Here is a 27,109-nt window from a genome sequence, read left to right as displayed (position 1 = left end):
GCCGGCAGAAATGCATAACGCAGGTCTTGGCTGCCGAAAACTGAAAACCATGCGCTACAGCCCAAGACTGCGCCTTGCGGATTACGCCCTGTAGCTGACGTTCAGCAACTGCAATGCCAATAGAGCTGTAGTAAAGGCAGAAGTCGTCAGCATACAGGGAAGCGGAGACAGAATTTCCCACGGCCTCAGCGAGCCCGTTAATGGCTATTAAAAAAAAGACAGACCAGACAGACACTTAGAACAGAACCCTGTGGCACACCGTTCTCCTGGACTTGGGAGGAACTATATGAGGCCGCGACGTGCACGCGGAAGGTACGATACGACAGAAAATTGCGGATATAGATCGGCAGAGGGCCCCGAAGACCCCATCCATGAAGCGTAGAAAGGATGTGATGACGCCATGTCGTATCATACGCCTTCCGCATTTCGAAAAAGACAGCAACCAGATGCTGACGGCGGGCAAAGGCAGTACGGATGGCCGACTCCAGGCTCACCAGATTGTCGGCGGCGGAGCGGCCTTTACGGAACCCACCCTGAGATGGAGCCAGAAGGCCTCGAGACTCCAGTACCCAATTCAAGCGCCGGCTCACCATCCGTTCAAGCAACTTGCAAAGAACGTTGGAGAGGCTAATGGAACGATAGCTGTCCACCTCCAAAGGGTTCTTCCCTGGTTTCAGAATAGGGACAACAAGACTTTCCCGCTATTGCGAGGGAAACTCACCCTCGACCCAAATGCGGTTGTAAAGATCGAGGAGGCGTTGCTGGCAGTCCACTGAAAGGTGTTTCAGCATCTGAGAGTGGATGCTATCTGGCCCAGGAGCGGTATCAGGACAAGCGGCGAGGGCATTGCGAAATTCCCACTCACTGAATGGAACATTGTACAATTCAGGATGGTGAGTGCGAAAAGAAAGACTCCGACGTTCTATCCGCTCCTTAATGGAGCGGAAGCCCAAGGGATAGTTGGCAGAAGTTGAATTCAGAGCAAAGTGCTCTGCCCAGCGGTTTGCAATGACGTCGGAGTTAGTACAAACTGCTCCATTCAGTGAGAGCGCAGGGACGCTGACAGGGGTCCGATAGCCATAGAGGCGGCGAATCTTGGCCCAGACCTGCGATGGAGTCACTTGGAGGCCAATGGTGGACACATACCGCTCCCAGCACTCCTGCTTGCGTTGGCGGATAATGCAGCGGGCTCGCGCACGCAGCCGTTTTTAGGCGATAAGGTGGTCGATTGAGGGATGTCGCTTGTGACGCTGGAGCGCCCGCCGGCGAGCTTTAATCGCTTCAGCGATCTCAGGCGACCACCAAGGCACAGTCCGCCGCAGAAGGGACCCAGAAGAACGGGGAATGGCAGATTCGGCGGCAGTAACGATGCCGGTGGTGACCGATTGAACCACTGCATCAATGGCATCGTTAGAGAGAGGCTCAATAGCGGCAGTGGAGGAGAACAAGTCCCAGTCAGCCTGATTCATAGCCCATCTGCTAGGGCGCCCAGAAGACTGACGCTGTGGCAGTGACAGAAAGATCGGAAAGTGGTCACTACGACACAGGTCGTCATGCACTCTCCATTGGACAGATGGTAAGAGGCTAGGGCTACAGATGGAAAGGTCAATGGCGGAGTATGTGCCACGCGCCACACTGAAGTGTGTGAAGGCACCATCATTTAAGATCGAGTAATCGAGCTGCGCCAATAAATGCTCAACAATGGCGCCTCGACCTGCTGCCACTGACCCACCCCACAGACGGTTATGGGCGTTAAAGTCGCCCAGTAACAGGAAAGGTGGAGGCAATTGGGCTATCAGAGCAGCCAGTACATGCTGCGTGACATCACCATCCGGTGGAAGGTAAAGACTGCAGACGGTAACAGCCTGTGGCGTCCACACCCGAACAGCGACAGCCTCTAAAGGTGTGTGGAGAGGTACAGACTCGCTGTGAAGAGAGTTCAGGACATAGATGCAGACGCCACCAGACACCCTTTCATAAGTTGCCCGGTTCTTATAATAACCCCGATAGCCACGGAGGGCGGGGGTTCGCATTGCCGGAAACCAAGTTTCCTGCAGAGCAATGCAGAGGAAAGGGTGAAGGCTGATAAGTTGTCGGAGCTCAGCTAGATGGTGGAAGAAACCGCTGCAGTTCCACTGGAGGATGGTGTTGTCCATGGCTGAGAAAGGCGTGACGGGACGGAAGGGAGATTACGCCGCTGGGTCACCTGCTGCCTCCGATTTAGCACCTGTAATAGTGCTTTCCATGGCGTCTGATGGACCGGCGAGATCGAGGTCCTCAGCGGACGCCAGAATCTCCACCGCATCCTCAGACGCAGAGCTGGAAGGTTGCGGTGGGATGGCTGCCACCGCGAGTTCCTTGGGCTGAGAGCACTTCTTGGGTTTTTCACGCCGTTCCTTGGGTCGCACCGGCTCGGAGGGCTTCACCGATTCAGTCTCTGGGACGGAGGAGGATCGTGAAGCCCTACGACCAGCTGATTACAGGCACTTACGCCATTGTCGATCGTCAGGCTTCTCGCTGGCGGAAACCTGGGAAGGGAGGGACCCAAGGGACCCCTTGCGAGCGTGAGAAGCCGAAGAAGTTGGACACTTCTCCGGCTTAGAAGTGGGGACGGACGTCCCCGATGGGTGGGATGGTGTTGCTCCTGAGGTAGGTGGCTCAGGAGCAACCCGGTGTGTAGAGCCCCCCACTGGCGAGGGGGCAGGAGGAGTTGTACTACTCGTCGATCAGGCCACAATTGGAGAAACAGACAGGGCCAGCACAGGTGTTGTAGCAGCAGTGTAGGAAGATGTCATTCTTACAGGATGGAGTCGGTCGTATTTCCTTTTGGCCTCAGTATAGGTTAGTCGGTCCAGGGTCTTGTATTCCATGATTTTACGCTCTTTCTGGAAAATTCCGCAGTCTGGCGAGCAGGGTGAATGGTGCTCCCCGCAGCTGACACAGATGGGAGACGGGGCACATGGAGCATTGGCATGTGATGCGCGTCCGCAATCTCGACATGTGAGGCTGGAAGTGCAGCGAGAAGACATATGGCCGAACTTCCAGCACTTAAAGCACCGCATCTGGGGAGGGATATAGGGCTTAACGTCACATTGGTAGACCATCACCTTGACTTTTTCCGGTAATGTATCCCCTTCGAAGGCCAAGATGAAGGCACCGGTAGCAATCTGATTTTCCTTCGGACCCCGATGAACACGCCGGACGAAATGTACACCTCGGCGCTCTAAATTGGCGCGCAGCTCTTCATCAGACTGCAAAAGAAGATCCTTATGGTAAATAACTCCCTGGACCATATTTAAACTCTTATGGGGTGTGATCGTAACGGCAACATCCCCCAACTTGTCACAAGCGAGTAACCGTCGTGACTGGGCAGAGGATGCCGTTTGTATCAGGACTGACCGAGAGCGCATTTTTGACAAGCCCTCCACCTCCCCAAACTTGTCCTCTAAATGCTCGACGAAGAACTGAGGCTTTGTGGAGAGAAAAGACTCCCCATCAACCCTCGTACAAACAAAGAAGCGGGGCGAATAACTGCTACTGCCATCCTCAGACTTACGTTCCTCCCACGGTGTGGCCAGGAAGGGGACGTTTTCGGATCGTACTTCTGAGCGTTAAACTGAGCCCGAGAACGCTTAGAGACTGCTGGCGGCTGGCCACCAGCGAGAGACGATGTACCACGCTTCATTGCGGGTCATCCGCCCTGATTCCACCTACTCCGACCAAGGGCCCTCCCCACGGGCGCCACCCAGCCACGACAAGAGCCACCTGGCAGGATGGCCATTGCCGGGAGTCCCGATACCCCAGGAAAATAGGCATCTACTCCTTAGCATACATGGGGAGTTAACGGCGCAGGCATCAGTAGAGCGACCCCTGTGTTATCAGGGGGCTCCAACCAACTGGGTACATGGCGGCCCCACCACAACGAACTGGCTACCGTGCTGGATATTAGGTAACATGTGGTCCATGGTCGCCGTCGGCAAGGTGTTATCTGCACGCAGAAAAAGAGTCATGCCCAAGAGATGGAGAGCGGACAGGACTGCAGTTCAACGGTGTATAAGCTGGCGAAAGGTCTGATCGCAAGATGGACACAATGCACCAAGTAAGGCGCCCTTCCCCAATCGGCTCGCTCTTCGGAATATTTTGAGAGATGGAGGTCAAATCCAACAGGGGACCATCATAGAAGGCCGAAAAGTTTGAGACTCCTTTTAGTCGCCTCTTACGACAGGCAGGAATACCGCGGGCATATTCTAACCCCCGAACCCGCACGGGGATACCCAGACTCTATTCCAAAAGGATCAGATCATGTCCAGTGGGGTTTCATGTGTTCAAATCTCTGTGAAATCTTATGGGACTTAACTGCTAAGGTCATCAGTCCCTAAGCTTACACACTACTTAACCTAAATTATCCTACGGACAAGCACACACACCCATGCCCGAGGGAGGACTTGAACCTCCGCCGGGACCAGCCGCACAGACCATGACTGCAGCTCCCTAGACCGTTCGGCTAATCCGCGCTGCCAGTGGGGTTTCCGGACAACAATGACCCTACAGAAAGATTGAAAAGTTCAAATGGATCTAGGCACTATGGGACTCAACATCTGCGGTCGCCAGTCCCCTAGACTTATAACTACTTAAACCTAACTAACCTAAGAACGTCACACACATCCATGCCTGAGGCAGGATTCAAATCTGTGACCGTAGCAGCGGCGCGGTTCCGGACTGAAGCGCCTAGATTCGCTCGGCCGGTGGTTGAGTAGTCTCGAGGATGTCAGTAAAGTCAAGGTTTGTGAACACGTCGTCCTGATGCTCATCACACTGCGAAGCGTCGTTTTCGACTGCGAAAATGTGCGAATCTACCTCCCAAGGGAAGAAGTAGTTTTATTAACGCCCTTCATGCCACTACCTAAAGCCTTTCTGTGTCTATTCCGAGCGGCGATGTGTGCGACATGTTTTTCTCGGCATCCCACAAGAACACCGCACGATTCCAACCCAGAGCATTGTGGTTCTGACACCCTATCACAGAAGCGTCAAGATATGGGGTGAAATGCGAATAAGAGCGGATGAGACGACCTTCCCATCAAGTGACACGTCAACCCTGGAATTGGGCTGAATGTGGTGAAATTTGGTGTCAATGTGACATCATTAACCCTCTTACACCTCACATGAACTTCTGAGCTCTGGACTTTCCTTCACATGTGTCATCACGTTGCTGTCTGACATGTCGCTGAGACAGAGTGAAGCCGCAGGTCTATAACATTAGAGAAGGAGGTTCTAGACACCTTTTAGTCAAATTACAAAGGTCTACGTGGCAGTGGGAGTCAATTAAAGTGTTCCGTAAAAGCTATCCTTCAATTGTGTTGCGCAATGTCGAATGTTGCTCTTCCATCCTGGATCCTTACCACGTTTTACTAACAAAAAAGCTAAATAAGAGCAACAGAACGATAATGTTTTTGAATGTATTGCGTGTTCCCACCTCTCACCACAACGAGGTACGTCCAGCGTTGTCGAACATTTTCGTTTTGGTGGTCCAGGTTGTATGGTGAGACATATTGTTGTATGCGTATACTGACATGCAAACTTTCGAACACAATACACTTACAGATCTTCATTATGGCGACACTGCAATCTTAATTAATGTGCGTCTTTTAGGTGTGCATTTGACTCCAACTTCATTTACATTGGTGGAGAAACTCTTAGAGCGAGGGTGTATTATGTGAAAGAACTGGCCTGCCCCTTCACCAGACGTAATTACCATTGACCTCAGGTGTGATGCATTTAGGATACTATTCCAGCACGTTTACTTGCACATATGCACCAACGACCTCCAGCAGATGTCAACCGCGCTGATGAAGGAATGGAACGCCCTACCACAAGAGCTCTTTACGAATCTTGTGTTCGGCACAGAAGAATGTTGGAGTCATGCATTGCTGACTGCGATGATCACACGTCCTATTAAGAACAATGTCCAGGTTTCCTAATGTTCAGAGGACCATCACGGACTTTAGTGTAACTATTCTCTTTGGAAAAAAAATCACATAGGTTCGTTTTATAGCGTATTTCTCTTAGCTATCTTCAGTAACACACTCCATCAGGTCTAAGAATGCTATAAGTTTCATTGAGCTATGATAGTTTTGTACACCAATGTGTTTCTAATTGTTTTTTCCATTAAGGCACTTGTCTATTTGAACGTCAGCGCCGCCTTCTCGCCACTCGAGGACAACCCTTCCCATTCACTTTACCCACCTCCTCCGGAAACCACTTCCCAAAATCCCCCCACATCAATAATTCCTCCCTCCCCTCTCTGTATGTGCTCTACAAAGTTTCTGAGTACTGTAGGTGCATGCCTTATTATCATCATTTATTTATAAACAATTTTCGTATGAGCACAAGCAGTGCATGAGCAATGGATTAGAGTCCGCCCATGACATGCACAGTTTGAGACACGCCTGTTGATTGCTCCCAAGCTCAGGGGAAGCAGATCTGCCATCTGGTATCGCACAGCTGGTTCAAAAGCTCCCTGCATATTTTTGAGCCTCCGAGGACTACTACTCCTCTAATAGGTGGTCTCAAAAACCTGCCTGAACGCGTCTGCTTCTTAACCCTTTCCCACTACCACTCTTTGTCTATGGTTCTGCTGTTTCTAACACAATTTTGAATGCATCTACGGCTGTGTCATAAGAGACGACTACAGGTCCATTCCATTCACTTTCCCTACTATTGATTACATGTGCTACTTTCAGTTGTTATAGCCTTATTATGTTTCACCTATGTTTTGAAACAATGTGACGGACCGTTACTGTTGTAATACGACTCTCTCAGGTTATTTAATGCATTTGGGAGCAAAATTTAGTATTCTTCCACATTTAAGAAGAGCTTACATTCGTAATACCAAGAGCAAATACTATTGTAACACAGTGTGGAATTCTGACAAGTTCACACTTTTTTAAATGTTTCACTCCGGGAAGCACCGTGCGCAGTTGAGGAAGACTCCAACGCAGTGTCTCAGTAGGAATACAAGTTAGGAAGGAAAGTCAGTGCTGTCAACAGCAAGGCACACTACTGGGGCATTGCCACACAACACTCGATCATAGAGTTCAGAGTGTGACCACAGCAGGATGGCTACTCTACAACGATGAAGGTAAACCGTCCACAAAATCCAGGCGTTGCATCTAACTATACAGATACTGCCGAATACAGAGACTGCCCTAACTGGATTTCATGCCTAAGGTATGCACGCTGACGAGAAAACATTGTCTCTCCCTATGCGGGAAACAGATGAATGGTTTGCGAGCACTATGGCATGTTGACAATATGACAAATGGAAGTTTGGATACATCCAGAAGACATCACGAATAACGAATGTGGTTAAGGCAACCGTTCACGATAAGTGGGAAATCCGGATTTGAGTTCCCGTCCAACAAAACTTTTCATGTGTCTCTAGTAAAATATTCAGCTGATATAATATTGTAAACGGAATTTGCTAAAACATTTCTTAATTTGCATTAAGTCCGAAGCTGACGATCTGAAAGCAACAGCTGAGATACTGCAGCGCGTTTTAGAGCATTGAACGTCTGAAAACAAGAGTTGGGATGCTGCATTATAGCATAGAGCACCGAGAAGCCTAGGAAATTAGGTCAGATTCGCTCATCGCCACAGCCTGGTAATTTCATAATCACGAACTAACTAATATAAATATTCGGAATTCTGAAGCACAGTCGGTGTGACAGTCTTGTAAGTTACAGTGAACCCATGTTGGAGCTGTTCCGTGATGTGCCACCTATCGTTCGTCTGATGACTTCAGCTACAAGACACCAGCCAGACTGATGTATCCCATTCCTACGGATTGACGTTGCTGTCATCTTTGCTGTAACTGATATGAAGACTTGGGCGCCTTTAGCCAACGACCATCTTGGGGTCAATTAAGGGCGACCCGCAATGTAAAGACTTGAGCACCTTTGAGCAACGACCCACTAAGTCAGTTGAGGAGGACTGTCAATCAGCCTTCCAGGAGTAGTACATTTATCGTGTCCCCTGACTGCACCTGTGAGCAATTTTCCTTATTCACCGACAGTTGCCAGTTTTCGCAACACACAGATATCTTGTCTACGTTATCGGCATTGATTCTGTGATGACTTTACTAGACGGTAAATGTTAGCATCATCTGCTAAAAATCTAAGAGGGCCGCTCAGATGTTCCCTAACTCGTTTATGTAGATTACGAAGAACAGGGAATCCGTAATATTTCCTTGGAGAAGGCCGACCTTTCTGAGAGGAAACCATAAATCCAGTCGCACAACCGTAACAATACTCTAGAGGTACGCAATTTGGTTGTAAGTCTCTTTTCAGGAACGGTGTCAAAAGTCTTTTGGAAATCGAGAAATATGGCATAAATTTGACATCCCCTGTCGATAATAATCATTAGTTAGTGCTAATAAAGAGCTAGTTGTGTTTCACGGGAACGATGCTTTCTTAATCCATGCTTACTGTGTGTCAATAAACCGTTTATTGGTGTCACCTGTGCAACTTTCCCGTCTTTAGGTACGAATTCATTCGCCCAGCGAGCGGTTGTATATGATTGCTAGGTATGTAAAATTGAATCAGCATACTCTTTGGTAATTGGTGTACTGTCTGGACCGGAATACTTTCGTTTATTAAGTGACTTAAGGTGCTTCGTACACCGTAGATATCTGCTTCGAAGTTACTCATGTTGGCAGCTGCTCTTGATTCGAATTCTGAAACAATTCGTCTTCTTTGGTGAAAGAATTTGGGAACACTGTTTAATAACTTCGCTTTAGTGGCGCTGTCATATGGAATATTACCATTGTTATCAAGAAGTGATGGTATTGATTGTGTATTCTTTACAAACGACCTAAATCTGTTTGGGTTTTTTGCCAGGTTTCGCTGTGGAAGCTATTAAAAGCACCTCACGTTGAAGGAAATGTAATATGCTTTCAACAATATTTTAGACAACAGAATTAGTGATTTATCTACCAGAACTACATTTAAATTGAGTCATCTCGCGAATAACGTTTCTCAGCATTTGCAACGTTTGAAAAGGTGATGCATCACTTTTAAGATGTAGCAAACTTACGTCGATCCAAAATGATCTGTGCACCTAGAAGGGATTATTTAGGAGCTTGGATACATTTTGACTCAATTATGGAGTGTATAGGAATCATTATTCTTTACTTGTGGCCACCTAATGTATGGATGCCGTTCGCTGGTCTAATGAGAATGCTTAAACATGTACCAGTGTAGACAAATTTAAAACAGTTTTCTCAGTTAAATATTGGTTAAAGGAAATTGATTTATTAATTGATTTCTGGGTTGGTTGTAAGTATCAACAAGATAATGGTGAAATAAAAAGCTTCTGTGAAAGCTGTTGGATATGTCTGAAGTATTTAAATGAAGTTATTGAAATGTAAATTTTCGTGTCACATAAGCAGCGAAATGATAACAGTCTCCTGGGATACTTTTCACCAACTTGTAAAATATTTAGAGCAGGCAGAATGGCTACAAACAGAAGATGACGTCAGAATAGAAAAACAGCAACGGCAAGAGGGGACACGTTACGTTAATAAGGTATTGGTAGAAGGGCACAGTGTTTTACACACAGATCTTCTCAGTTGGACTGTGCAGTCGGCCATGTCAAAAATATCGAATTGAAATCAAACGAAGTTTTATTTTAATTATTGTGTATAATGCTGCCCATTGCCTTAAAATTAGCTTGCAATGTTAAAAAACGTGTTTGTTGCACAATATAAATCTAGACTGCTAGCTTAACAAATTCTCAGTCGATATCAGGATCTCTCAAAACGTAGCAAACCAACCATTTTACGTACAATATTGTGTAGTTTAATTATTTGTTGTACTTAACACTATCCATTGCGTAAACTGTAATTTCAGTGTTAAGAAGCAAGTTTGATGCACAACACTCTATACAAGTGGAATGTATCTTTGCCTATAGCGTTTGGTTGCTTGATAAATAGTGTCCCTTTCAAACGCTAGTCAGTTGATTCCTGAAGATGGCCTAATAAGCCGGAAACTAGTTTGAAATAAACAGAAAACAGTAGAACAGAAACAACGTACTTGTTACTGAACTTTAAAAAAAACGGAATTGTTGGTAGTATATCCAGTTTTAACAATGAAACTCAGCGAGCTGATGACTGAAAAAAAAACAGCAATATGAGTTGAAGTATGTGGCAGTTATGATCAACAGAAAATGATAGTCGTAAATTGAGTAAAGTCGTATGCACTCCAGATGGCAGAAACAATTCGGAAATTAACCTGCAAGAATCCAGCGAGGTTAAAGCGCCCAAAGAAATAGAGTGTAGTGATTTTAGGTTAGTATTCGAAGGAGAAGCGGAATGTGTACGAGCCTGCAGAAGTCTATGCAGGGAACACTTATTTAGCGCATGCGAGGCACGGAATAAGGCAAAGAGTTTATATGACTTGTAACTTAAAGTTTAGCATTTGAAAGCCAAAGTATACCTCTAGTAAAGTCGTAAAATAATGTGCTCTCTGGAATGATGATCTCAGCTGGCAAACTATAAATGGCAATTTTTTGAAGGGGAACGACAATATTTTTGTTGCAAACTCGCTGATCCTGTTGTGCGAGTAAGGGTAGGAGGTATTAACACAGAATTATTAATTGATAGCGGTTCGGTGGTGCCTGTGATAAACCAAAGCTATAGACAAGTGTTTCCAAGTACAGAGTATGGTAGCAATGCCAGTGGCTGGTTTAGGGCACTTGACACAATGGGAAAGCTATCTAAACCAGAATGGTCATGTCATGCTGCCTATTAAGCTCTATACAGTGGAAATAGACAACAAAAATATTGTCATTGTCAGTGTGAGCATGATAGCAGGTACCGATATTTTGAACAAATATGAAAGTACAGAGTATGGTAGCAATGCCTGTGGCTGGTTTAAGGGCACTTGACACAATGGGAAAGCTATCTAAACCAGAATGATATGCAGTCATGCTGCCTATTAAGCTCTATACAGTGGAAATAGACAACAAAAATATTGTCATTGTCAGTGTGAACATGATAGCAGGTACCGATATTTTGAAGAAATATGAAAGTCAGCTGAATTTAGAAATTTACCAGACAGAAGTGAGATTATAATGGGCTCGGTTATCAACACCTTTTCTTTATAAAAACATAATGTACCGGGATTCTCAGATCATAGAGTTTCAGGCAAGGTCAGCGAGGGCAAATGTATTAAGCTGATTGACTTATTTGGCATAAAAATGGCAAGAGGAGAGTGAATACTGAATTAAATAACAGAACAGATACCGTATAGGTCCAAGTAAATGGGGAGATAGGTAACAGAGTAGAAGCAACAGCTGATATTATCAAGAATGCTAAATCAAGGAAAGCTATACCTTTGGACTGGAACTTAGGAGGCTTCGGTTTAGTTAAAAATCAGCTACCACTGTAACTAGCAAAGTCCAAGGTTTTATGGCAAGAATTGTCGAGAGAACCTGAAGGGCAAGTTCAGCCATGTAACTGGAGAAGTTGACAGTATCCTCCAGGCCCGCAGACACCATTCCATCACAAATATCCGAAATGTGTATATAGATGTGTGTGTTAAGTGTTGGTGACTATAATGGTGTAGTGTCATGTTCATGTTGAATGATGATGAAGTAAGGAAAGGTACAACCCAGTACCAGCACATAGCCTATTCCTCTCTAAGAGTACCTAGGGTGCTGCCGAGCCTAACGTCCCAATCCAACAGACGGATCACCCACAACAGTGTAACATGTCTTAACTTCATGACACTGTGAAGAAGTCTTGAATTTTATCCAGGACATTGGTAGAAAGACTGGTAGACAGAAATTTCGTGCCAATAGATCTTATTCCCTTTCCAGCCAAATAATAACTGAAAATTTCATCCAATACCAGGGTTTTAACTGTCTTACCCCCGAGTGGAGCGCTACTGCACTGGCACGGATTACTGACCTCTGCTACAGAGATGGGTACTGTTACTGGATGAATTCTCGATCAAAAACAATACTAAACCTGGAGCGGTTAGAGTTTATATATTCTCGCTGTTACGATCCTGTAATTTCAGTGCCTCAGGTAATTTGTTACTTATTTGCCGGTGCAGGTAGCATGCCAGGAGAACTGATACACGACAATGAAAGAGAAATACTGGCGCCAGCCACATGAGGGCGCTGAACGAGTTCAATGGCGACAAGTGAAAATTTATGCTGGTCTCTTACTCAGGTTTCCCGTTTTACATTAGTGGTATCCTTAAGTTCTACGGCTATCGTGGCACACTTCCTGCCCAACTCAATTTCGCAGCTTGTCACGGACAACTTCTGTATCACCTCCTTGTCTTCCTCCTCATTGCTCACAGCATTCAGCATGATTCCCGAAAGAGGTCAGACCGAGCGTGCGTTCACACTAAAGATATCGAGATATGCCAACAAACTGTATATATTTCTGTTATAAGTGTTGTGTCTGTTCTTTTGGACATGTATGAAACAACAATCGCTACATATATAACAAGAATTTCTACAGACTCTAGGCCCTGCAAGAGCCCTAAACACCAACATCGCAGCATTTATAGAACTCGACGATAGCCCCGTTGCTCCACTAATGCAGATGCACACTGTAGTTAAACTAAACTAAACTAAACTAAACTAAGCTCCTCCCGAACAGGCCATGAAGGCCCAACAGTAACGACCGGCCGCCATGTCATCCTCAGCCCATAGGCGTCACTTGATGCGCATATGGAGGGGCATGAGGTCAGCACACTGCTCTCCCGGCCATATGTCAGTTTCCGAGACCGGAGCCGCTACTTCTCAACCAAGTAGCTCCCCCTTGTTAACAGTGCTCGTCAGACGGGATGGTCACTCATCCAAATGCTAGCCCAGCCCGAAAGCGCTTAACTTCTGTGATCTGACGGGAACCGTCGTTACCACTGCGGCAAGGCCGTTGGCAACACTGTAGTTACTTGTTTACATAGAGGTGGCCTCGGAGAGGGGTGGTTAAGCCGTAAAATAATGTGGCCAAAACGATACTGAACATAATATTTAATGTAGATCGTTGTCTTGTATAATTCGGCGTAAAATAAATAAAACGGATTAGTAACAACAGTCTCTCATGTTTGGCGCCTTATATTTAGCGAGAGCACACGAAAGTCATCGATCTTCCACACACGACTTTCCATACCTGCTTTTATGAGCTGACCATAATCTGTGGTGATATTTGGAAGATTGTTATCCGAATACGCACTTGATACTAAATATTAACATGTTCTGGCATGTCTGAAAGAACACCACATATTCATGTAACTGATTCGCCTACATGGGCGATGAATCTACAATCTTCAGTGCAGGTGCATATTTAGATTCGGATAGCTGGCCCTAGGTAAGAGTGGCAGTCGGCCAGAGAGCATGCGGAGATACTCCACACATTTGCGATAAACACTTCGTCTGGATGGTGCAGTGGTTAATGCGACTGCCTAGTAAGTAAGAGATCCCGGACCTGAGTCCTGGTTCAGCACCCATTTCCACTCGTCATCGCCGATTCTGCACGAAGTCTAGTCCAGCTAATCTCATTAGTTCCTTCCACTTCCTCTTCTTTGTCCCCTCCTCCCCTCCATGTTCAGTGGTCCAGTGAATGACCGATTCAAATATCTCACGAAATAAGCATTAAACGAAAAAATTTCAAGGAACGAAACTCGTCTAGCATAAAGGGGGAAACCAGATGGCGGCATGGTCGGCCCGCTGGATGACGCTACCATAGTTAAAACAGATATCAACTGCGTTTTTTAAAAATAGGAACGCCCATTTTTTATTACATATTCTTGTAGTGAGTAATGAGATATGAATGTTTTAGTTGGACCACTTTTTCCGCTTTCTGATAGATGGCGCTGTAATAAACACAAACATATAAGTGCGTAGTATCAAGTAACATTCCACCAGTGCGGACATTTGCTTCGTGATACATTACCCGCGTTAAAATGGACCGCTTACCAATTGCGGAAAATGTCGATATCGTGTTGATGTATGGCTATTGCGATCAAAATGCCCAACGGGCGTGTGTTATGTATGCTGCTCGGTATCCTGGACATCATCCAAGTGTCCGGACCGTTCACCGGATAGTTACGTTATTTAAGGAAACAGAAAGTGTTCAGCCACATATGAAACGTCAACCACGACCTACAACAAATTATGATGCCCAAGTAGGTGTTTTAGCTGCTTTCGCGGCTAATCCGCACATCAGTAGCAGACAAAGTGCGCGAGAATCGGGAATCTCAAAAACGTCGGTGTTGAGAATGCTACATCAACATCGATTGCACCCGTACCATATTTCTATGCACCAGGAATTACATAGCGATGACGTTGAACGTCGTTTACATTCTGCCACGGGGCACAAGAGAAATTATGGGACGATGACAGATTTTCTGCACGCATTCTATTTAGCGACGAATCGTCATTTACCAACAGCGGTAACGTAAACCGGCGTAAAATGCAGTATTGGGCAACGGGAAATCCACGATGGCTGCGACAAGTGAAACATCAGCGACCTTGACGGGTTAATGTATGGTGCCGCATTATGTGAGGAAGGATAATTGGTCCCCATTTTATCGACTGCAATCTAAATGGTGCAACGTATGCTGATGATACTACAAGATGTTTCACTGCATGACAGAATGACAATGTACTTCCAACATGATGGATGTCCAGCACATAGATCACGTGCGGTTGAAGTGGTATTGAATAGCATATTTCATGACAGGTGGATTGGTCGTCGAAGCACCATACCATGGACCGCACGTTCACCGGATCTGACGTCCCTGGATTTCTTTCTGTGAGGAAACTTGAAGGATATTTGCTATGGTGATCCACCATCCACCGACGACGCCTGACAACGGGCGTCAGCGCATTGTCAATGCATGTGCGAACATTACGGAAGGCGAACAACTCGCTGTTGAGAGGAATGTCGTTACACGTACTGCCAAATGCATTGAGATTGACGGACATCATTTTGAGCATTTATTGCATTAATGTGGCATTTACAGGTAATCACGCTGTAACAGCATGCGTCCTCAGAAATGATAAGTTCACAAAGGTACATGTATCACATTGAAACAACCGAAATAAAATGTTCAAATGTACCTACGTTGCGTATTTTAATTTTAAAAAAATACGTGTTCCCAACTGTTCGTCTAAAAATGTGAGCCATATGTTTGTGACTGTTATAGCGCGATCTATCACAAAGCGAAAAAAGTAGCGCAACTAAAACATTCATATTTCTTTGTGCACTACACGAATATTTAATAAAAAATGGGGGTTCATATTTAAAAAAAAACGCAGTTGATATCCGTTTGACCTATGACAGCGCCATCTACCGGGCCAACCATAGCGCCATCTGGTTTCCCCCTTCAAGCTAGACAAGTTTCGTTCTTTGTAGTTTTTTCGTTTGCCGCTTATTTCGTGAGATATTTCGCCCCTTCACGATCAATGGAGCACCCTGTATATCATTCTCGCTTTGCTACACAGTCAGCTACTGTCCAGTTTCCATCTTGTTCAGCCACTGAAGTGCATGTATATGCGACGCTGTGAGCAATGGCACTTTACAAGGTAATCTACTCTGAATGTCCACTGCATGCACCTTTCCTTCTCAATGCTCGGTTGAGAGCTCGTTGGGCTGGACATGCATTCATTAATAGCAAGAATTTCTTTCAAATTTTGCACCGATTGTTATTCACATGACATTCTATGCTGATTCCTGTAGACTGGGATCTTTTTACCACTGCGCTATGCCATATTACATGTCTGTGGATGGCACACTATTCCATATACATAGCTAGCACCTGTTGATACACCACCATATCGGGCAACTTCACTCACACTGTGGTCATTGGCACCTCCAAACACAAGAGCTCCTTTGATCGATAGTACTACGCTGATCACATACAATCGACTGTGACACACACATCCCTTTCGTACTATGACTTACGTCAGAGGTGGAGGATCGCCTGGTACCAGTTCTACACCGTCTACAGCAGCCCAAAGTGAGCAGCATGGTTTTTTAAGGGGTAACTAATATTTTGACTGGTGAGGTTACATTTTCCCTCTCCCTCACCCCTCTCTCTCTTTTTGTCCCTCCCTCCCTTTCTCTCTCTTTTTCTCCTCGTTCAACCCCCACCCCCTCACTCTTTTTTTTATCTCTTCCCCTCTCTTACTATGACGTTAATACGACAGTGAACGGCTTCTGACAAGTACTACAATTAGCACCGTCAGCTATTATTAAGGCCTCAGTTGTTATAAATTTTGCAGTCATTTTCAGATGTGTCACATACGCTATCTGATGAAAAGTGTGCACACACCAGTTAGTGGCCAGTAATGTAGTGTGTTTCCCTCCTTCTCCATTACTGCGGCTTGAACTCTGCTGAGAACCCTTTCATTGCGGTATCTGAGGAGGAATGGCAGACGTTATTCCTCCAGACCCAAAACCAGGCATGGCAGTAATGGTGGACGCTGAGGTCTGAAGCGAAGTCAACTTTTTAACTCATCTCAAAGGTTCAGATGACAACCCCGGGCTGGCTAGTCCCTTTGAGGAACGTTACTGTCCACAAACCACTGCCTCACTGACTCGACTTTATGACAGAATGCATTGTCGTGCCGGTACAATTACCGCCACCGAACATTCCCTCTGATGTACGCAGAATACAACGCTGCATAATGTGCTCATATCCTTCCACATTTAGAGTTTTCTTAAGGGCACGAAACTCACCCCAACACTGGCATTACATGTGATGACAGGTAACGTTCAACAGGAACTGGCCAAACCCACACCCTTCTGTCGGATTCCCTTAGGGTAGAGCGTGATTTATCACTCAAACTCACTCTTTTCCTTGTCTTCCACTGACCAATGGCGTCGCTCTTTACATCATCTCAAGCGCCAATTAGCAGTCACTACAGAAATAAGTGGTTCATAAGGAGCATCTAGACCATTGTACCCCAATAATTTTTACTCCTCACACACGGTCATTATATTAGCTGCACTGCTGATAGAACTGTGGAACTCACGTGTGATTCCTTCCGCAGATTTCATGCGAGTTTTACAACCTCTCTTCGCTATGTTAGACAGTCGTTGTCCATCAGTACGTGAGGTGGTCCTGGTCTTGATTTAGTTGTAAGGAAGGGCAAAATGGCTAAGCAGGAATGGCTATAGCACAAATTTAAGGATGTAGAGGCTTACCTCACTAGGGGTAAGATAGATACTGCCTACAGGAAAATTAAAGAGACCTTTGGAGATAAGAAAACCACTTGCATGAATGTCAAGAGCTTTGATGGAAACCCAGTTCTAAGCAAAGAAGGGAAAGCAGAAAGGTGGAAGGAGTATATAGAGGGTCTATACAAGGGCAATGTACTTGAGGACAATATTATGGAAATGGAAGAGGAGGTAGATGAAGATGATATGGGAGATACGATACTGCTTGAAGAGTTTGACAGAGCACTCAAAGACCTAAGTCGAAACAAGGCCCCGGGAGTAGACAACATTTCATTGGAACTACTGACGACCTTGGGAGAGCCAGTCCTGACAAAATTCTACCATCTGGTGAGCAAGATGTATGAGACAGGAGAAATACCCTCAGACTTCAAGAAGAATATAATAATTCCAATCCCAAAGAAAGTAGGTGTTGACAGATGTGAAAATTACCGAACTATCAGTTTAATAAGTCACAGCTGCAAACTACTAACGCGAATTCTTTACAGACGAATGGAAAAACTGGGAGTAGCCAACCTCGGCGAAGATCAGTTTGGATTCCGTAGAAATATCGGAAGACGTGAGGCAATACTGACCCTACGACTTATCTTAGAAGGTAGATTAAGGAATGGCAATCGTACGTTTCTAGCATTTGTAGACTTAGAGAAAACTTTTGACAGTGTTGACTGGAATACTCTCTATCAAATTCTAAATGTGGCAGGAGTAAAATATATGGAGTGAAAGGCTATTTATAATTTGTACAGAAACCAGATGGCAGTTATAAGAGACGAGGGGCGTGAAAGGGAATCAGTGGTTGGGAAGGGAGTGAGACAGGCTTGTAGCCTATCCCCGATGTTATTCAATCTGTATATTGAGCAAGCAGTAAAGGAAACAAAAGAAAAATTTGGAGTAGGAATTGAACTCCATGGAGAAGAAATGAAAACTTTGAGATTCGCCGATGACATTGTAATTCTGTCAGAGACAGCAAAGGATTAGGAAGAGCAGTTGAACGGAATGGACAGTGTCTTGAAAGAAGGATATAAGATGAACATCAACAAAAGCAAAACGAGGATAATGGAATGTAGTCGAATTAAATCGGGTGATGCTGCGGGAATTAGATTAGGAAATGAGACACTTAAAGTAGTAAAGGAGTTTTGCTATTTGGGGAGCAAAATAACTGATGATGGTCGAAGTAGAGAGGATAGAAAATGTATACTGGCAATGGCAAGGAAAGCGTTTCTGAAGAAGAAAAATTTGATAACATCGAGTATAGATTTAATTGTCAGGAAGTCGTTTCTGAAAGCATTTGTATGGAGTGTAGCCATGTATGGAAGTGAAACATGGACGATAACAAGTTTGGACAAGAAGAGAATAGAAGCTTTCGAAATGTGGTGCTACAGAAGAATGCTCAAGATTAGATGGGTAGATCACATAATTAATGAGGAGGTATTGAATAGAATTGGGGAGAAGAGGAGCTTGTGGCACAACTTGACGAGAAGAAGGGACCGGTTGGTAGGACATATTCTGAGGCATCAAGGGATCAGAAATTTAGCATTGGAGGGGAGCGTGGAGGGTAAAAATTGTAGAGGGAGACCAAGAGATGAATACATTAAGCAGATTCAGAAGTATGTAGGCTGCAGTAGGTACTGGGAGATGAAGAAGCTTGCACAAGATAGAGTAGCATGCAGAGCTGCATCAGACCAGTCTCAGGACTGAAGACAACAACAACAACAATGTTCCTTCACGTTTTCATTTCACAATCACATAACTTACTACAGACTTGGGCTTCTTTAGCAAGGTTTAATGACCATGATGGATTTGTTACTAAGGCGACATTCGATGACTAGTCCACGTTCCAAGTCAGTAAGCTCTCCTAAACGACCCCTTCTGCAGTCACTGCTTCTCTACTGGCACGCAATACTCCTCTCCTTCTTTTATACTGTGGGGCCCAGTGGTCAGTTCCGCATTGCATAATGGTGTCCAGATACTTTTGATCAGATAGGGTTCTGGAAATTATTAACAATCTGTTGGAAGGAGTTTTACTAATTTAAAAGGCTGAGTCGCAGCTGAATGTGGGGCTTACCTGAGCCGGACGTTGCGGTGCTCATCGGTACTGAGTGACATGGGCCAGGCGATGTGCAGCAGTGAATCTCGGACGATGATGTCCCAGGCGAAGCTGTGGTGTTCTGACACGCGCTCGGATCGCACGAGACGCGCGCGTCGCTTGCTGGTGAGCAAGCTGCGTGTGGTGCGCGGCGTGCAGCCGCCGTCCACTGTGTCGGCGCGAGGCACCTGCTTGCTCGCCATTGTCTGCAACACACCATACCACACCCACACTATTATTTTCGTCATTATCATTATTTCTACACGGGATAAGGATACACATTTCTAGAAATGAAGCCGAAGTCGAATTCTACCATCTAAATGACCATCTAAATGTATATAAATACGTAAATATTACGGAAGCCACGTAAAGAGGGTGGTAGAGGCTACGTCGTACCAGTATTATCAGTTTTCATTCCACTTAAATTCACGTATCGAGCGAAGAACAAAGGACTCTCTACATGCCTCTGTATGAGAGCTAATCTCTATTGTCTTATTGTCTTGATCCCTACTCAAGATACTGTATACGTTGGTGGCAGCATCGGTCACGCACCAAAGTCTGGGTTCTGGCTTTGGGGATGCAATTGTTTCTGTTGCTACCCCACTCCAAATTTGTCTTTCCGTCACCCTCACTTTAAAAGTGTTACAGAGGATATAACAACAGCAATAATAACAAAAAAAGTGTGAAATGTTTGAGTGAATAGGGGCTTTACAAATATATGTAAACACCGCGAGAAATGCACGCTCGAACTAAAATGCAGTTGCTAGCCCAGCACTGTTGTAATTCACCACGAACGACATATGCGCAGTGACCTCAATACTTCGCGGTCAGAACAGTGTTCCCTGTAGTTCTGAGTGCATTATGTCAGAGCGAATTGTTGGAGGTTCGTTCGTGTTTCCGTAACCAGGGTGGCCAACACTCTATCGAATATTTATAGAGCAGACAGGGAAATGAAGAAATATCATGCGATAAGTCATCACTACAAAGGAGGTGTGTGGTGAGTTATAGTGACAGACGGTCATATTTGGAGGATTGTTACGAAAAATAAGAGGCCAACAGTTGCAAAACTCTCTGCATAACTGAATGTCACGCTCGCGAACTCTTTCAAAACTATATCAACACGAAAGGAGGTCATAATCTTGGAATCGAAAAGCGAGATGGGAATCCAAAACAGTGCATCGGTGCAGCAAATGCCAGTAACTGGAATGTGTGATGCCAAGGATATAAAACCAGGAGTACAGAGCAATGAAAGAAATTGATTTGGTCGCACGAGTCTTGCTTCACACTGGTTCTAACTTATGGCCGTCCCAAACCTACAATGCAGACTGCTTGCTGCCAAGAGTGAAATATGGTTGATTTGACTATTTTGGCTGAACACGTCCATCCTATGTACAATATGTGTCCCATAATAGGTTAGCCTGTGTTCCAACCCGACATAGGCCTTGTTCACACAGCTAGCGTCGTCAACGTCTGGTTTTGTGAGCGAGAGGATGAAATGTCGAAATTCTCTGGCCACCACATCTCAATATTATTGAGCCTTTGTGGTCTACTTTGAAGAGAAAGGGGCGCGTTAGTTATCCACTTCCAAGATCGTTATTTGGACTTGCCACTGTTTATCAGGAAGAATCTACATCAACATCTTGCGCAAGCCAACGGAGGGTGCTTGGTCGACGAAGGTAATCTTTACCGTTACTATTCATTTCCTTCCCTGTTCCATTCGCAAACAGCAAACAGAACAGAGGAAAAACGACTGTCTGCATGCGTCCGTATGGGCTCAAATGTTTCTTATTTTGTCTTTACGGCGCGGCGGAGGTCCTCCCTCGAGCAAATACTGCCCGAGGCAGTATTCGAACCTGAGACCGTAGCAGTCGAGCGGTTCCAGACTGTAGCACCTAGAACCGCTCGGTCACCACGGGCGGCTCCCTCGGGCATGAGTGTGTGTGTGTGTGTTTTCCATAGTATAAGTTAGATTAAGTAGTGTGTAAGCTTAGGGACAGATGATCTAAGCTGTGTGGTACCATACGAGATTACTACAAACTTGAAATTTTTATCTTTGCGGTTCTAACGCGAAATGTACATTGGCGGCGATAGAATCGTTATGCAGTCGACTTAAAATACAGGTTCTCTAAAATTCCTCGAAAAGAACGTCCTCGTCCATCCAGTGATTCCCATTTGAGTTCCCGAAGCATTTCCGTAAGACATTCGTGTTGTTAGAACGTACCGGTTACAAATATAGCAGCCCGCCTCTGAATCGCTTCTATGTATTCCTACAACGATACTTAGAGGAGATTCTCAATACTTGAGCTGTACTCAAGAATGGGACACACTAATTTCCCATGTGCTGTGTCTTTTACAGGTGAATCATTCTCCCCTATAATTCTCCCAGCAAACAGATATCGACTGTTTGCGTTCCCTGCTACGATCTTTACAGCCTCGTTCCATTTCATATCGCTTTGCAACGTAACGACTTGATATTTAATCGACGTGACTGCGTCAAGTAACACATTACTAATGCAGTTTTAGAATGTTCTGCGTGTGTTTTTCTTACTCATCCACATTAACTAACGTTTTTCTACACTTCGAGCCAGCTGCAATTCATCACACCAACTAGAAATTCTGTCTAAGATATCTTGTATCCACCTGCAGTTTCCCGACGACGACACCTTCCTATACATCACCGCGTCGTCAGCACGCATCCGCAAATTGTTGCAAACCCTGTCAAAAACATCATTTATGTATATAAAATAGAACAGAGGTGTTATCACACTTCGCTGGGGTACACCTGGCGATATCTTTGTGGGCGAGGACAATGTACTGGGTTCTGTTACTTAAGAGGTCTTCGAACCCCTTACATACGGGGTGTTACAAAAAGGTACGGCCAAACTTTCAGGAAACATTCCTCACACACAAAGAAAGAAAATATGTTATGTGGACCAGTGTCCGGAAACGCTTACTTTCCATGTTAGTGCTCATTTTATTACTTCTCTTCAAATCACATTAATCATGGAATGGAAACACACAGCAGCAGAACGTACCAGCGTGACTTCAAACACTTTGTTACAAGAAATGTTCAAAATGTCCTCCGTTAGCGAGGATACATGCATCCACCCTCCGTCGCATGGAATCCCTGATGCGCTGATGCAGCCTTGGAGAATGGCGTATTGTATCACAGCCGTCCACAATACGAACACGAAGAGTTTCTACATTTGATACCGGGGTTGCGTAGACAAGAGCTTTCAAATGCCCCCATAAATGAAAGTCAAGAGTGTTGAGGTTAGGAGAGCGTGGAGTCCATGGAATTGGTCCGCCTCTACCAATCCATCGGTCACCGAATCTGTTGTTGAGAAGCGTACGAACACTTCGACTGAAATGTGCAGGAGCTCCATCGTGATGAACACTACTAACCTGTTGATGCTACGTACTGATGTGCATGATGCTAGTACTGTAGAGCAATGAGTCGCACTTCAACACAAGCGCCGAAGTCAACATTACCTTCCTTCAATTGGGCCAACTGGCGGTGAATCGAGGAAGTACAGTACATACTGACGAAACTAAAATGAGCTCAAACATGGAAATTAAGCGTTTCCGGACACCTGTCCACATAACATCTATTCTTTATTTGTTTGTGAGGAATGTTTCCTGAATGTTTGGCCGTACCTTTTTGTAAAACCCTGTATATGGGAACCTGTTTCGTACGCTCTAACCTTAGTTAAAAGTCTGTACTGGGGCACCATGTCAGATGCTTTCCCGCAGTTTAGGAATATAGTATCTGCTTGTCCTCCATCCATGGTTCGCATGACATTGTGTGAGAAAGGAACAAGGTTAGTTTGCACTAGCGATGCTTTCTGAAACCGTTCTGATTCGTGGACAGAATGTTTTCCGTCTCAACATAATTTATTATATTCGAAGTAAGAATATGTCCTACATTTCTGCGATAAACCCATGATAAGGTTATTGGTCTGTAATCCGGTGGGGCCGGCCGGAGTGGCCGTGCGGTCCTAAGCGCTACAGTCTGGAACCGCGCGACCGCTACGGACGCAGGTTCGAATCCTGCCTCAGGCGTGGATGTGTGTGATGTCCTTAGGTTAGTTAGGTTTAAGTTGTTATAAGTTCTAGGGGATTGATGACAGTAGTTAAGTCCCATATTGCTCAGAGCCATTTTAACCAATCCGGTGGGTCAGTTGTTTTACCCTTCTTATATACAGCAGTCACCTGCGTTTCCTTCCAGCTGCTGAGGACGTTTCGCTGCGTGAGAGATTCACTATAAATACAACCTAAGTAAGGGGCCAAAACCGTATATGTACTCTTTCTAAAACCGAGTTGGGATTCCATCCGGAGGCAGTGACTCACTTATTTTCAACTCTACCGGTTGTTTCTCTGCACCAGGGATACCTATTACTATGTCCTGAATACGGGAGTCTGTGTGATGGTCAAACAAAGGTTTGTTAGTTTGTTTACTGCGTGAACGATATCTTAAACGGGAAATTTAAAACTTCAGGTTTCCTGTGGTTATCAGCTGCTGCCACATCACACTGTTACACTAGTGACTGTACAGAAGCCTTAGACCGGCTTAGCGATATTACATAGGGCCACAATTTTCTCGAATTCTCGATAAAATATTTCACTAAGGTATGCCGTTGGTAGATGTTGAATGCGTCATCCATTGATCTTGTTACGGAGACACGAATTTCTACCAACTTTTGCCTATCGTCTTTTGCGCGTTCTCTTTTGAAGCGAAAGTGCTACAACCTTTGTTTCCGCAGAATTTCCCCAATTTCTTTGTTAAACCACTATGAGTATTTCCCGTTTTTAATCCATTCACAGGGCACATACTTCTAGAGAATACGATTCACATTCCGTTTAAACTATGCCCATAATTCCTCTATGTTCATCATACTGTAACTAAGTAAAGTCAGTTCATGGTCTATGTGTCTAATGGAATAAGATTCTCTTGAAAACCATACAGGAGCTGTATTCATACATTCGGGGAGGATTGGAAGTTACATAGATTGACAACGGCTTGCCTACGTCGTAGCCGGCGTGGTAATGTGTTATGTTTTGGTGTTTCCTTATTTGTGTCCACCGATTGTAAATGCAATGAAAATAATTTGTTTACACCACTACTTAGTACATCTTTTCTGCATAATTCGCAAGAAATTTCAGTTCAGAGAAACAAAGATATTGGAAATATTCCTCTCAAACTTTGAGAACCACATGTGTCGTAACGTTGATTTAAAACTGTAATAGCAACAAACTCACAATTTTGATAATATCAAAATTTACAAGATGTAAAGTCGGACTGAGGATTCGATAATCACTGTGTGTCTGATCACTGCGACTGAGAAAACACGTCTACAGACTACGAGCATGAAAGCGTAACTAAGGGCACTGCTGTTTGCTTCAGTCGCTTCCGCATGCTGTCTGCTTTCAACGATTACATTTTATTTTTTTTTTAGTGCAGGGTTATTTCTTTTGCTAACTGAGTTTCGTGTGGCTTGCCGGTCGTACTATGGGCTCCCCAACCGGGCCCAGCTTGTTGCTGTCAGCATGTCACTGTGTTCGGTCAACCTGTAAATTGACGCCTTTACCTAGTTGGAATGTTCTCCATAGGCAATCAGTACCCAAGCTCATTCATTCAGCAAGGAAAAGTGTTCTGTGTCAAATGCAGTTTTTAATTTCTAGAGATCTTTACCTTTTTTTAGACTCTGTTCTGGAGCAACTTTATGCTCCGAAAATTAGCTGAAAAAATTGAAAACTGATATTTGTAAAAGTAGAAACGCTATCTCTATTGGGTTGGTGCTTAAGGTTTAGTAGAACACATCGTCGCTGTTCCTCCAGACGCATGACATCTTTTGTGAATGCTTGCAGGTCTATCTATGGGGAGTTATTGCTTTGTTTGGGCTCGGCCATTCCATTCTTTCCCTTATGTTAGCATGAAGATACAATTTCTCGTGTCCGGTAATAATACAGGATAGGAATGATCGGTGTTGTACATGAGCCAACTGAGTATAAACAACCACAGCTGCAGATACGGCCACCAGTCGTTTTTTGCGATTTTGACTTAGAGCAAGCGGTACTCATACGCCCGATTTTTGAACCTTCCCCATTGCACGCAAATGTTTCACGATGGTGCAATGATCACTGTTCACGACATTTCCCAGTTCTAGAACACACTAATGTAGATCAATGTGGGTTAATGCGTCTAAACGATCACACGCCGAAATTCTTCCTGAACTTTCTAACAACCCTACCACAACAAAGGTCAAAATTTAATAATGATTGTGGCGTTGCTCACGCTGCTAAATACTGAATTTTCGGGCAACAAGTGAGTTATTATGTGGCAGGTGTCATTAGAGCACAGTTAATAAAGTCATTTCAAGTAATAATGAATAAACTAGGCACTCATCTTTTCGTGTTTCCAATGCTGGTCTCTTTGTAAAATCATGGCTCAATCGTCGAAAATCTAGGTGGTGATGATTCCAAGCTCGGATGCAAAGAGGCCTAGGTTTTATTCTGCTAAATTCAAAAGTTTTGTAGATGCGCTTCACAAACCATTCTTGAAGATTACACTTTTACAAGACAACGGTGATGTAAAAAAGTAATCAGCACTCTGAATAGAAGTTACACTTCCTTTTTATTGCTTTTGTTGCAATATCACGTAGCACACAAAACGTCACTCCACAATGCAAAACATACTTGAAAACATCTTCCTCACAGTCACTGTTAAAGTTCACATTTTATAAGCTGATTACAATATGCGTCTTTCCAACATAACGTCCAAGACTTGACTTTCTCAAGGTCCGACTCTCTAACAACTAACTAATGATCGCTTACGCGCCCAAAAATCAGAGTTACAAGTACGTCAAAGATCATAGTTACGAAAGAAAGAATACACATAAAAATAATATCATTGTAGTATAAACATATCGATGTATCACAAATGAAATCAAATCTGAATGTTGTCTCACAACTACTTAACAGAAAATGGCATTGCCCCATATTTGGCACAAACGTTTCTGGCTGTCACCACTGGTGTCGGCCCTCTACTGAACTCAAAACAGAAATATATATAGGAAATTTTCCGATTTCTCCACTTGGCACTCCATTTTCTAGCGTTCAAAACTCCAGTCAATAGCTCCAAATGAGACAGTAATAGCAACAGTGAACTACAAATAAAAGATAACAATCGATAATTAAACCCATCCCAACAGGTTTATCAACATGCAAAACAAAAACACTATGAACTTAGGCACTAACCTAAAAAACCTTAGTTTGGGAGCGGGTCACGACAAGTTCCCCAACTGCCCGTCTTACTCTTGGATCTGCGTTTGGGTAGCAGTTTTCACACTGTTGTAACTGCGACCGGAATGGTCGATGGTTTGAAGTGACGGAAAACGCGGCGGGACCTGCGGAACTGCCCGCGAACTTCTCGAAGGGAGACGACGGACACGACAAACGGAGGGTAGAACGAACAACAACAAGATCGAAACAATGAAGTCACAGGGAAACATAACAACCGAGTTCACTCGTACACAGAACTAGGAAGTAAGTAAACTGTCTTACGCGAGGCGATGTGTCCAGAGACGTACGCAAGATTAGAATGGCTGGCTGAGCGAGAGGCAGGCGCTTAAGTACTTTCTCGGGTGCGCCGCTATTGGCCGCTGTAACCACGTGTTACACTGTGGCGCCCTCACACTGAACGCTGGCCAGGAGGCGCGCGCCGCCACACTTACGGCGCGATGGTGCAGAGACCTCTAGGGGTCTTCGGCGTC

General features: G+C 44.8%; 1 protein-coding gene across 1 annotated transcript in view; it reads right to left on the bottom strand.

The window, feature by feature from the left end:
• Nucleotides 1-27,109, bottom strand: part of LOC126297920 (uncharacterized) — a 471,898-nt gene that overhangs the window by 46,044 nt on the left and 398,745 nt on the right. The window contains exon 3 of the mRNA XM_049989235.1: nucleotides 19,317-19,543. Within this exon, the coding sequence (XP_049845192.1) occupies nucleotides 19,317-19,543 (227 nt within the window). The remainder of the gene's footprint in view (nucleotides 1-19,316; nucleotides 19,544-27,109) is intronic.

The sequence above is a fragment of the Schistocerca gregaria genome, chromosome X (assembly GCF_023897955.1).
Source record: "Schistocerca gregaria isolate iqSchGreg1 chromosome X, iqSchGreg1.2, whole genome shotgun sequence".
In the NCBI taxonomy this organism is placed as follows: domain Eukaryota; kingdom Metazoa; phylum Arthropoda; class Insecta; order Orthoptera; family Acrididae; genus Schistocerca; species Schistocerca gregaria.
This window is presented reverse-complemented; position numbering and strand designations above follow the sequence as displayed.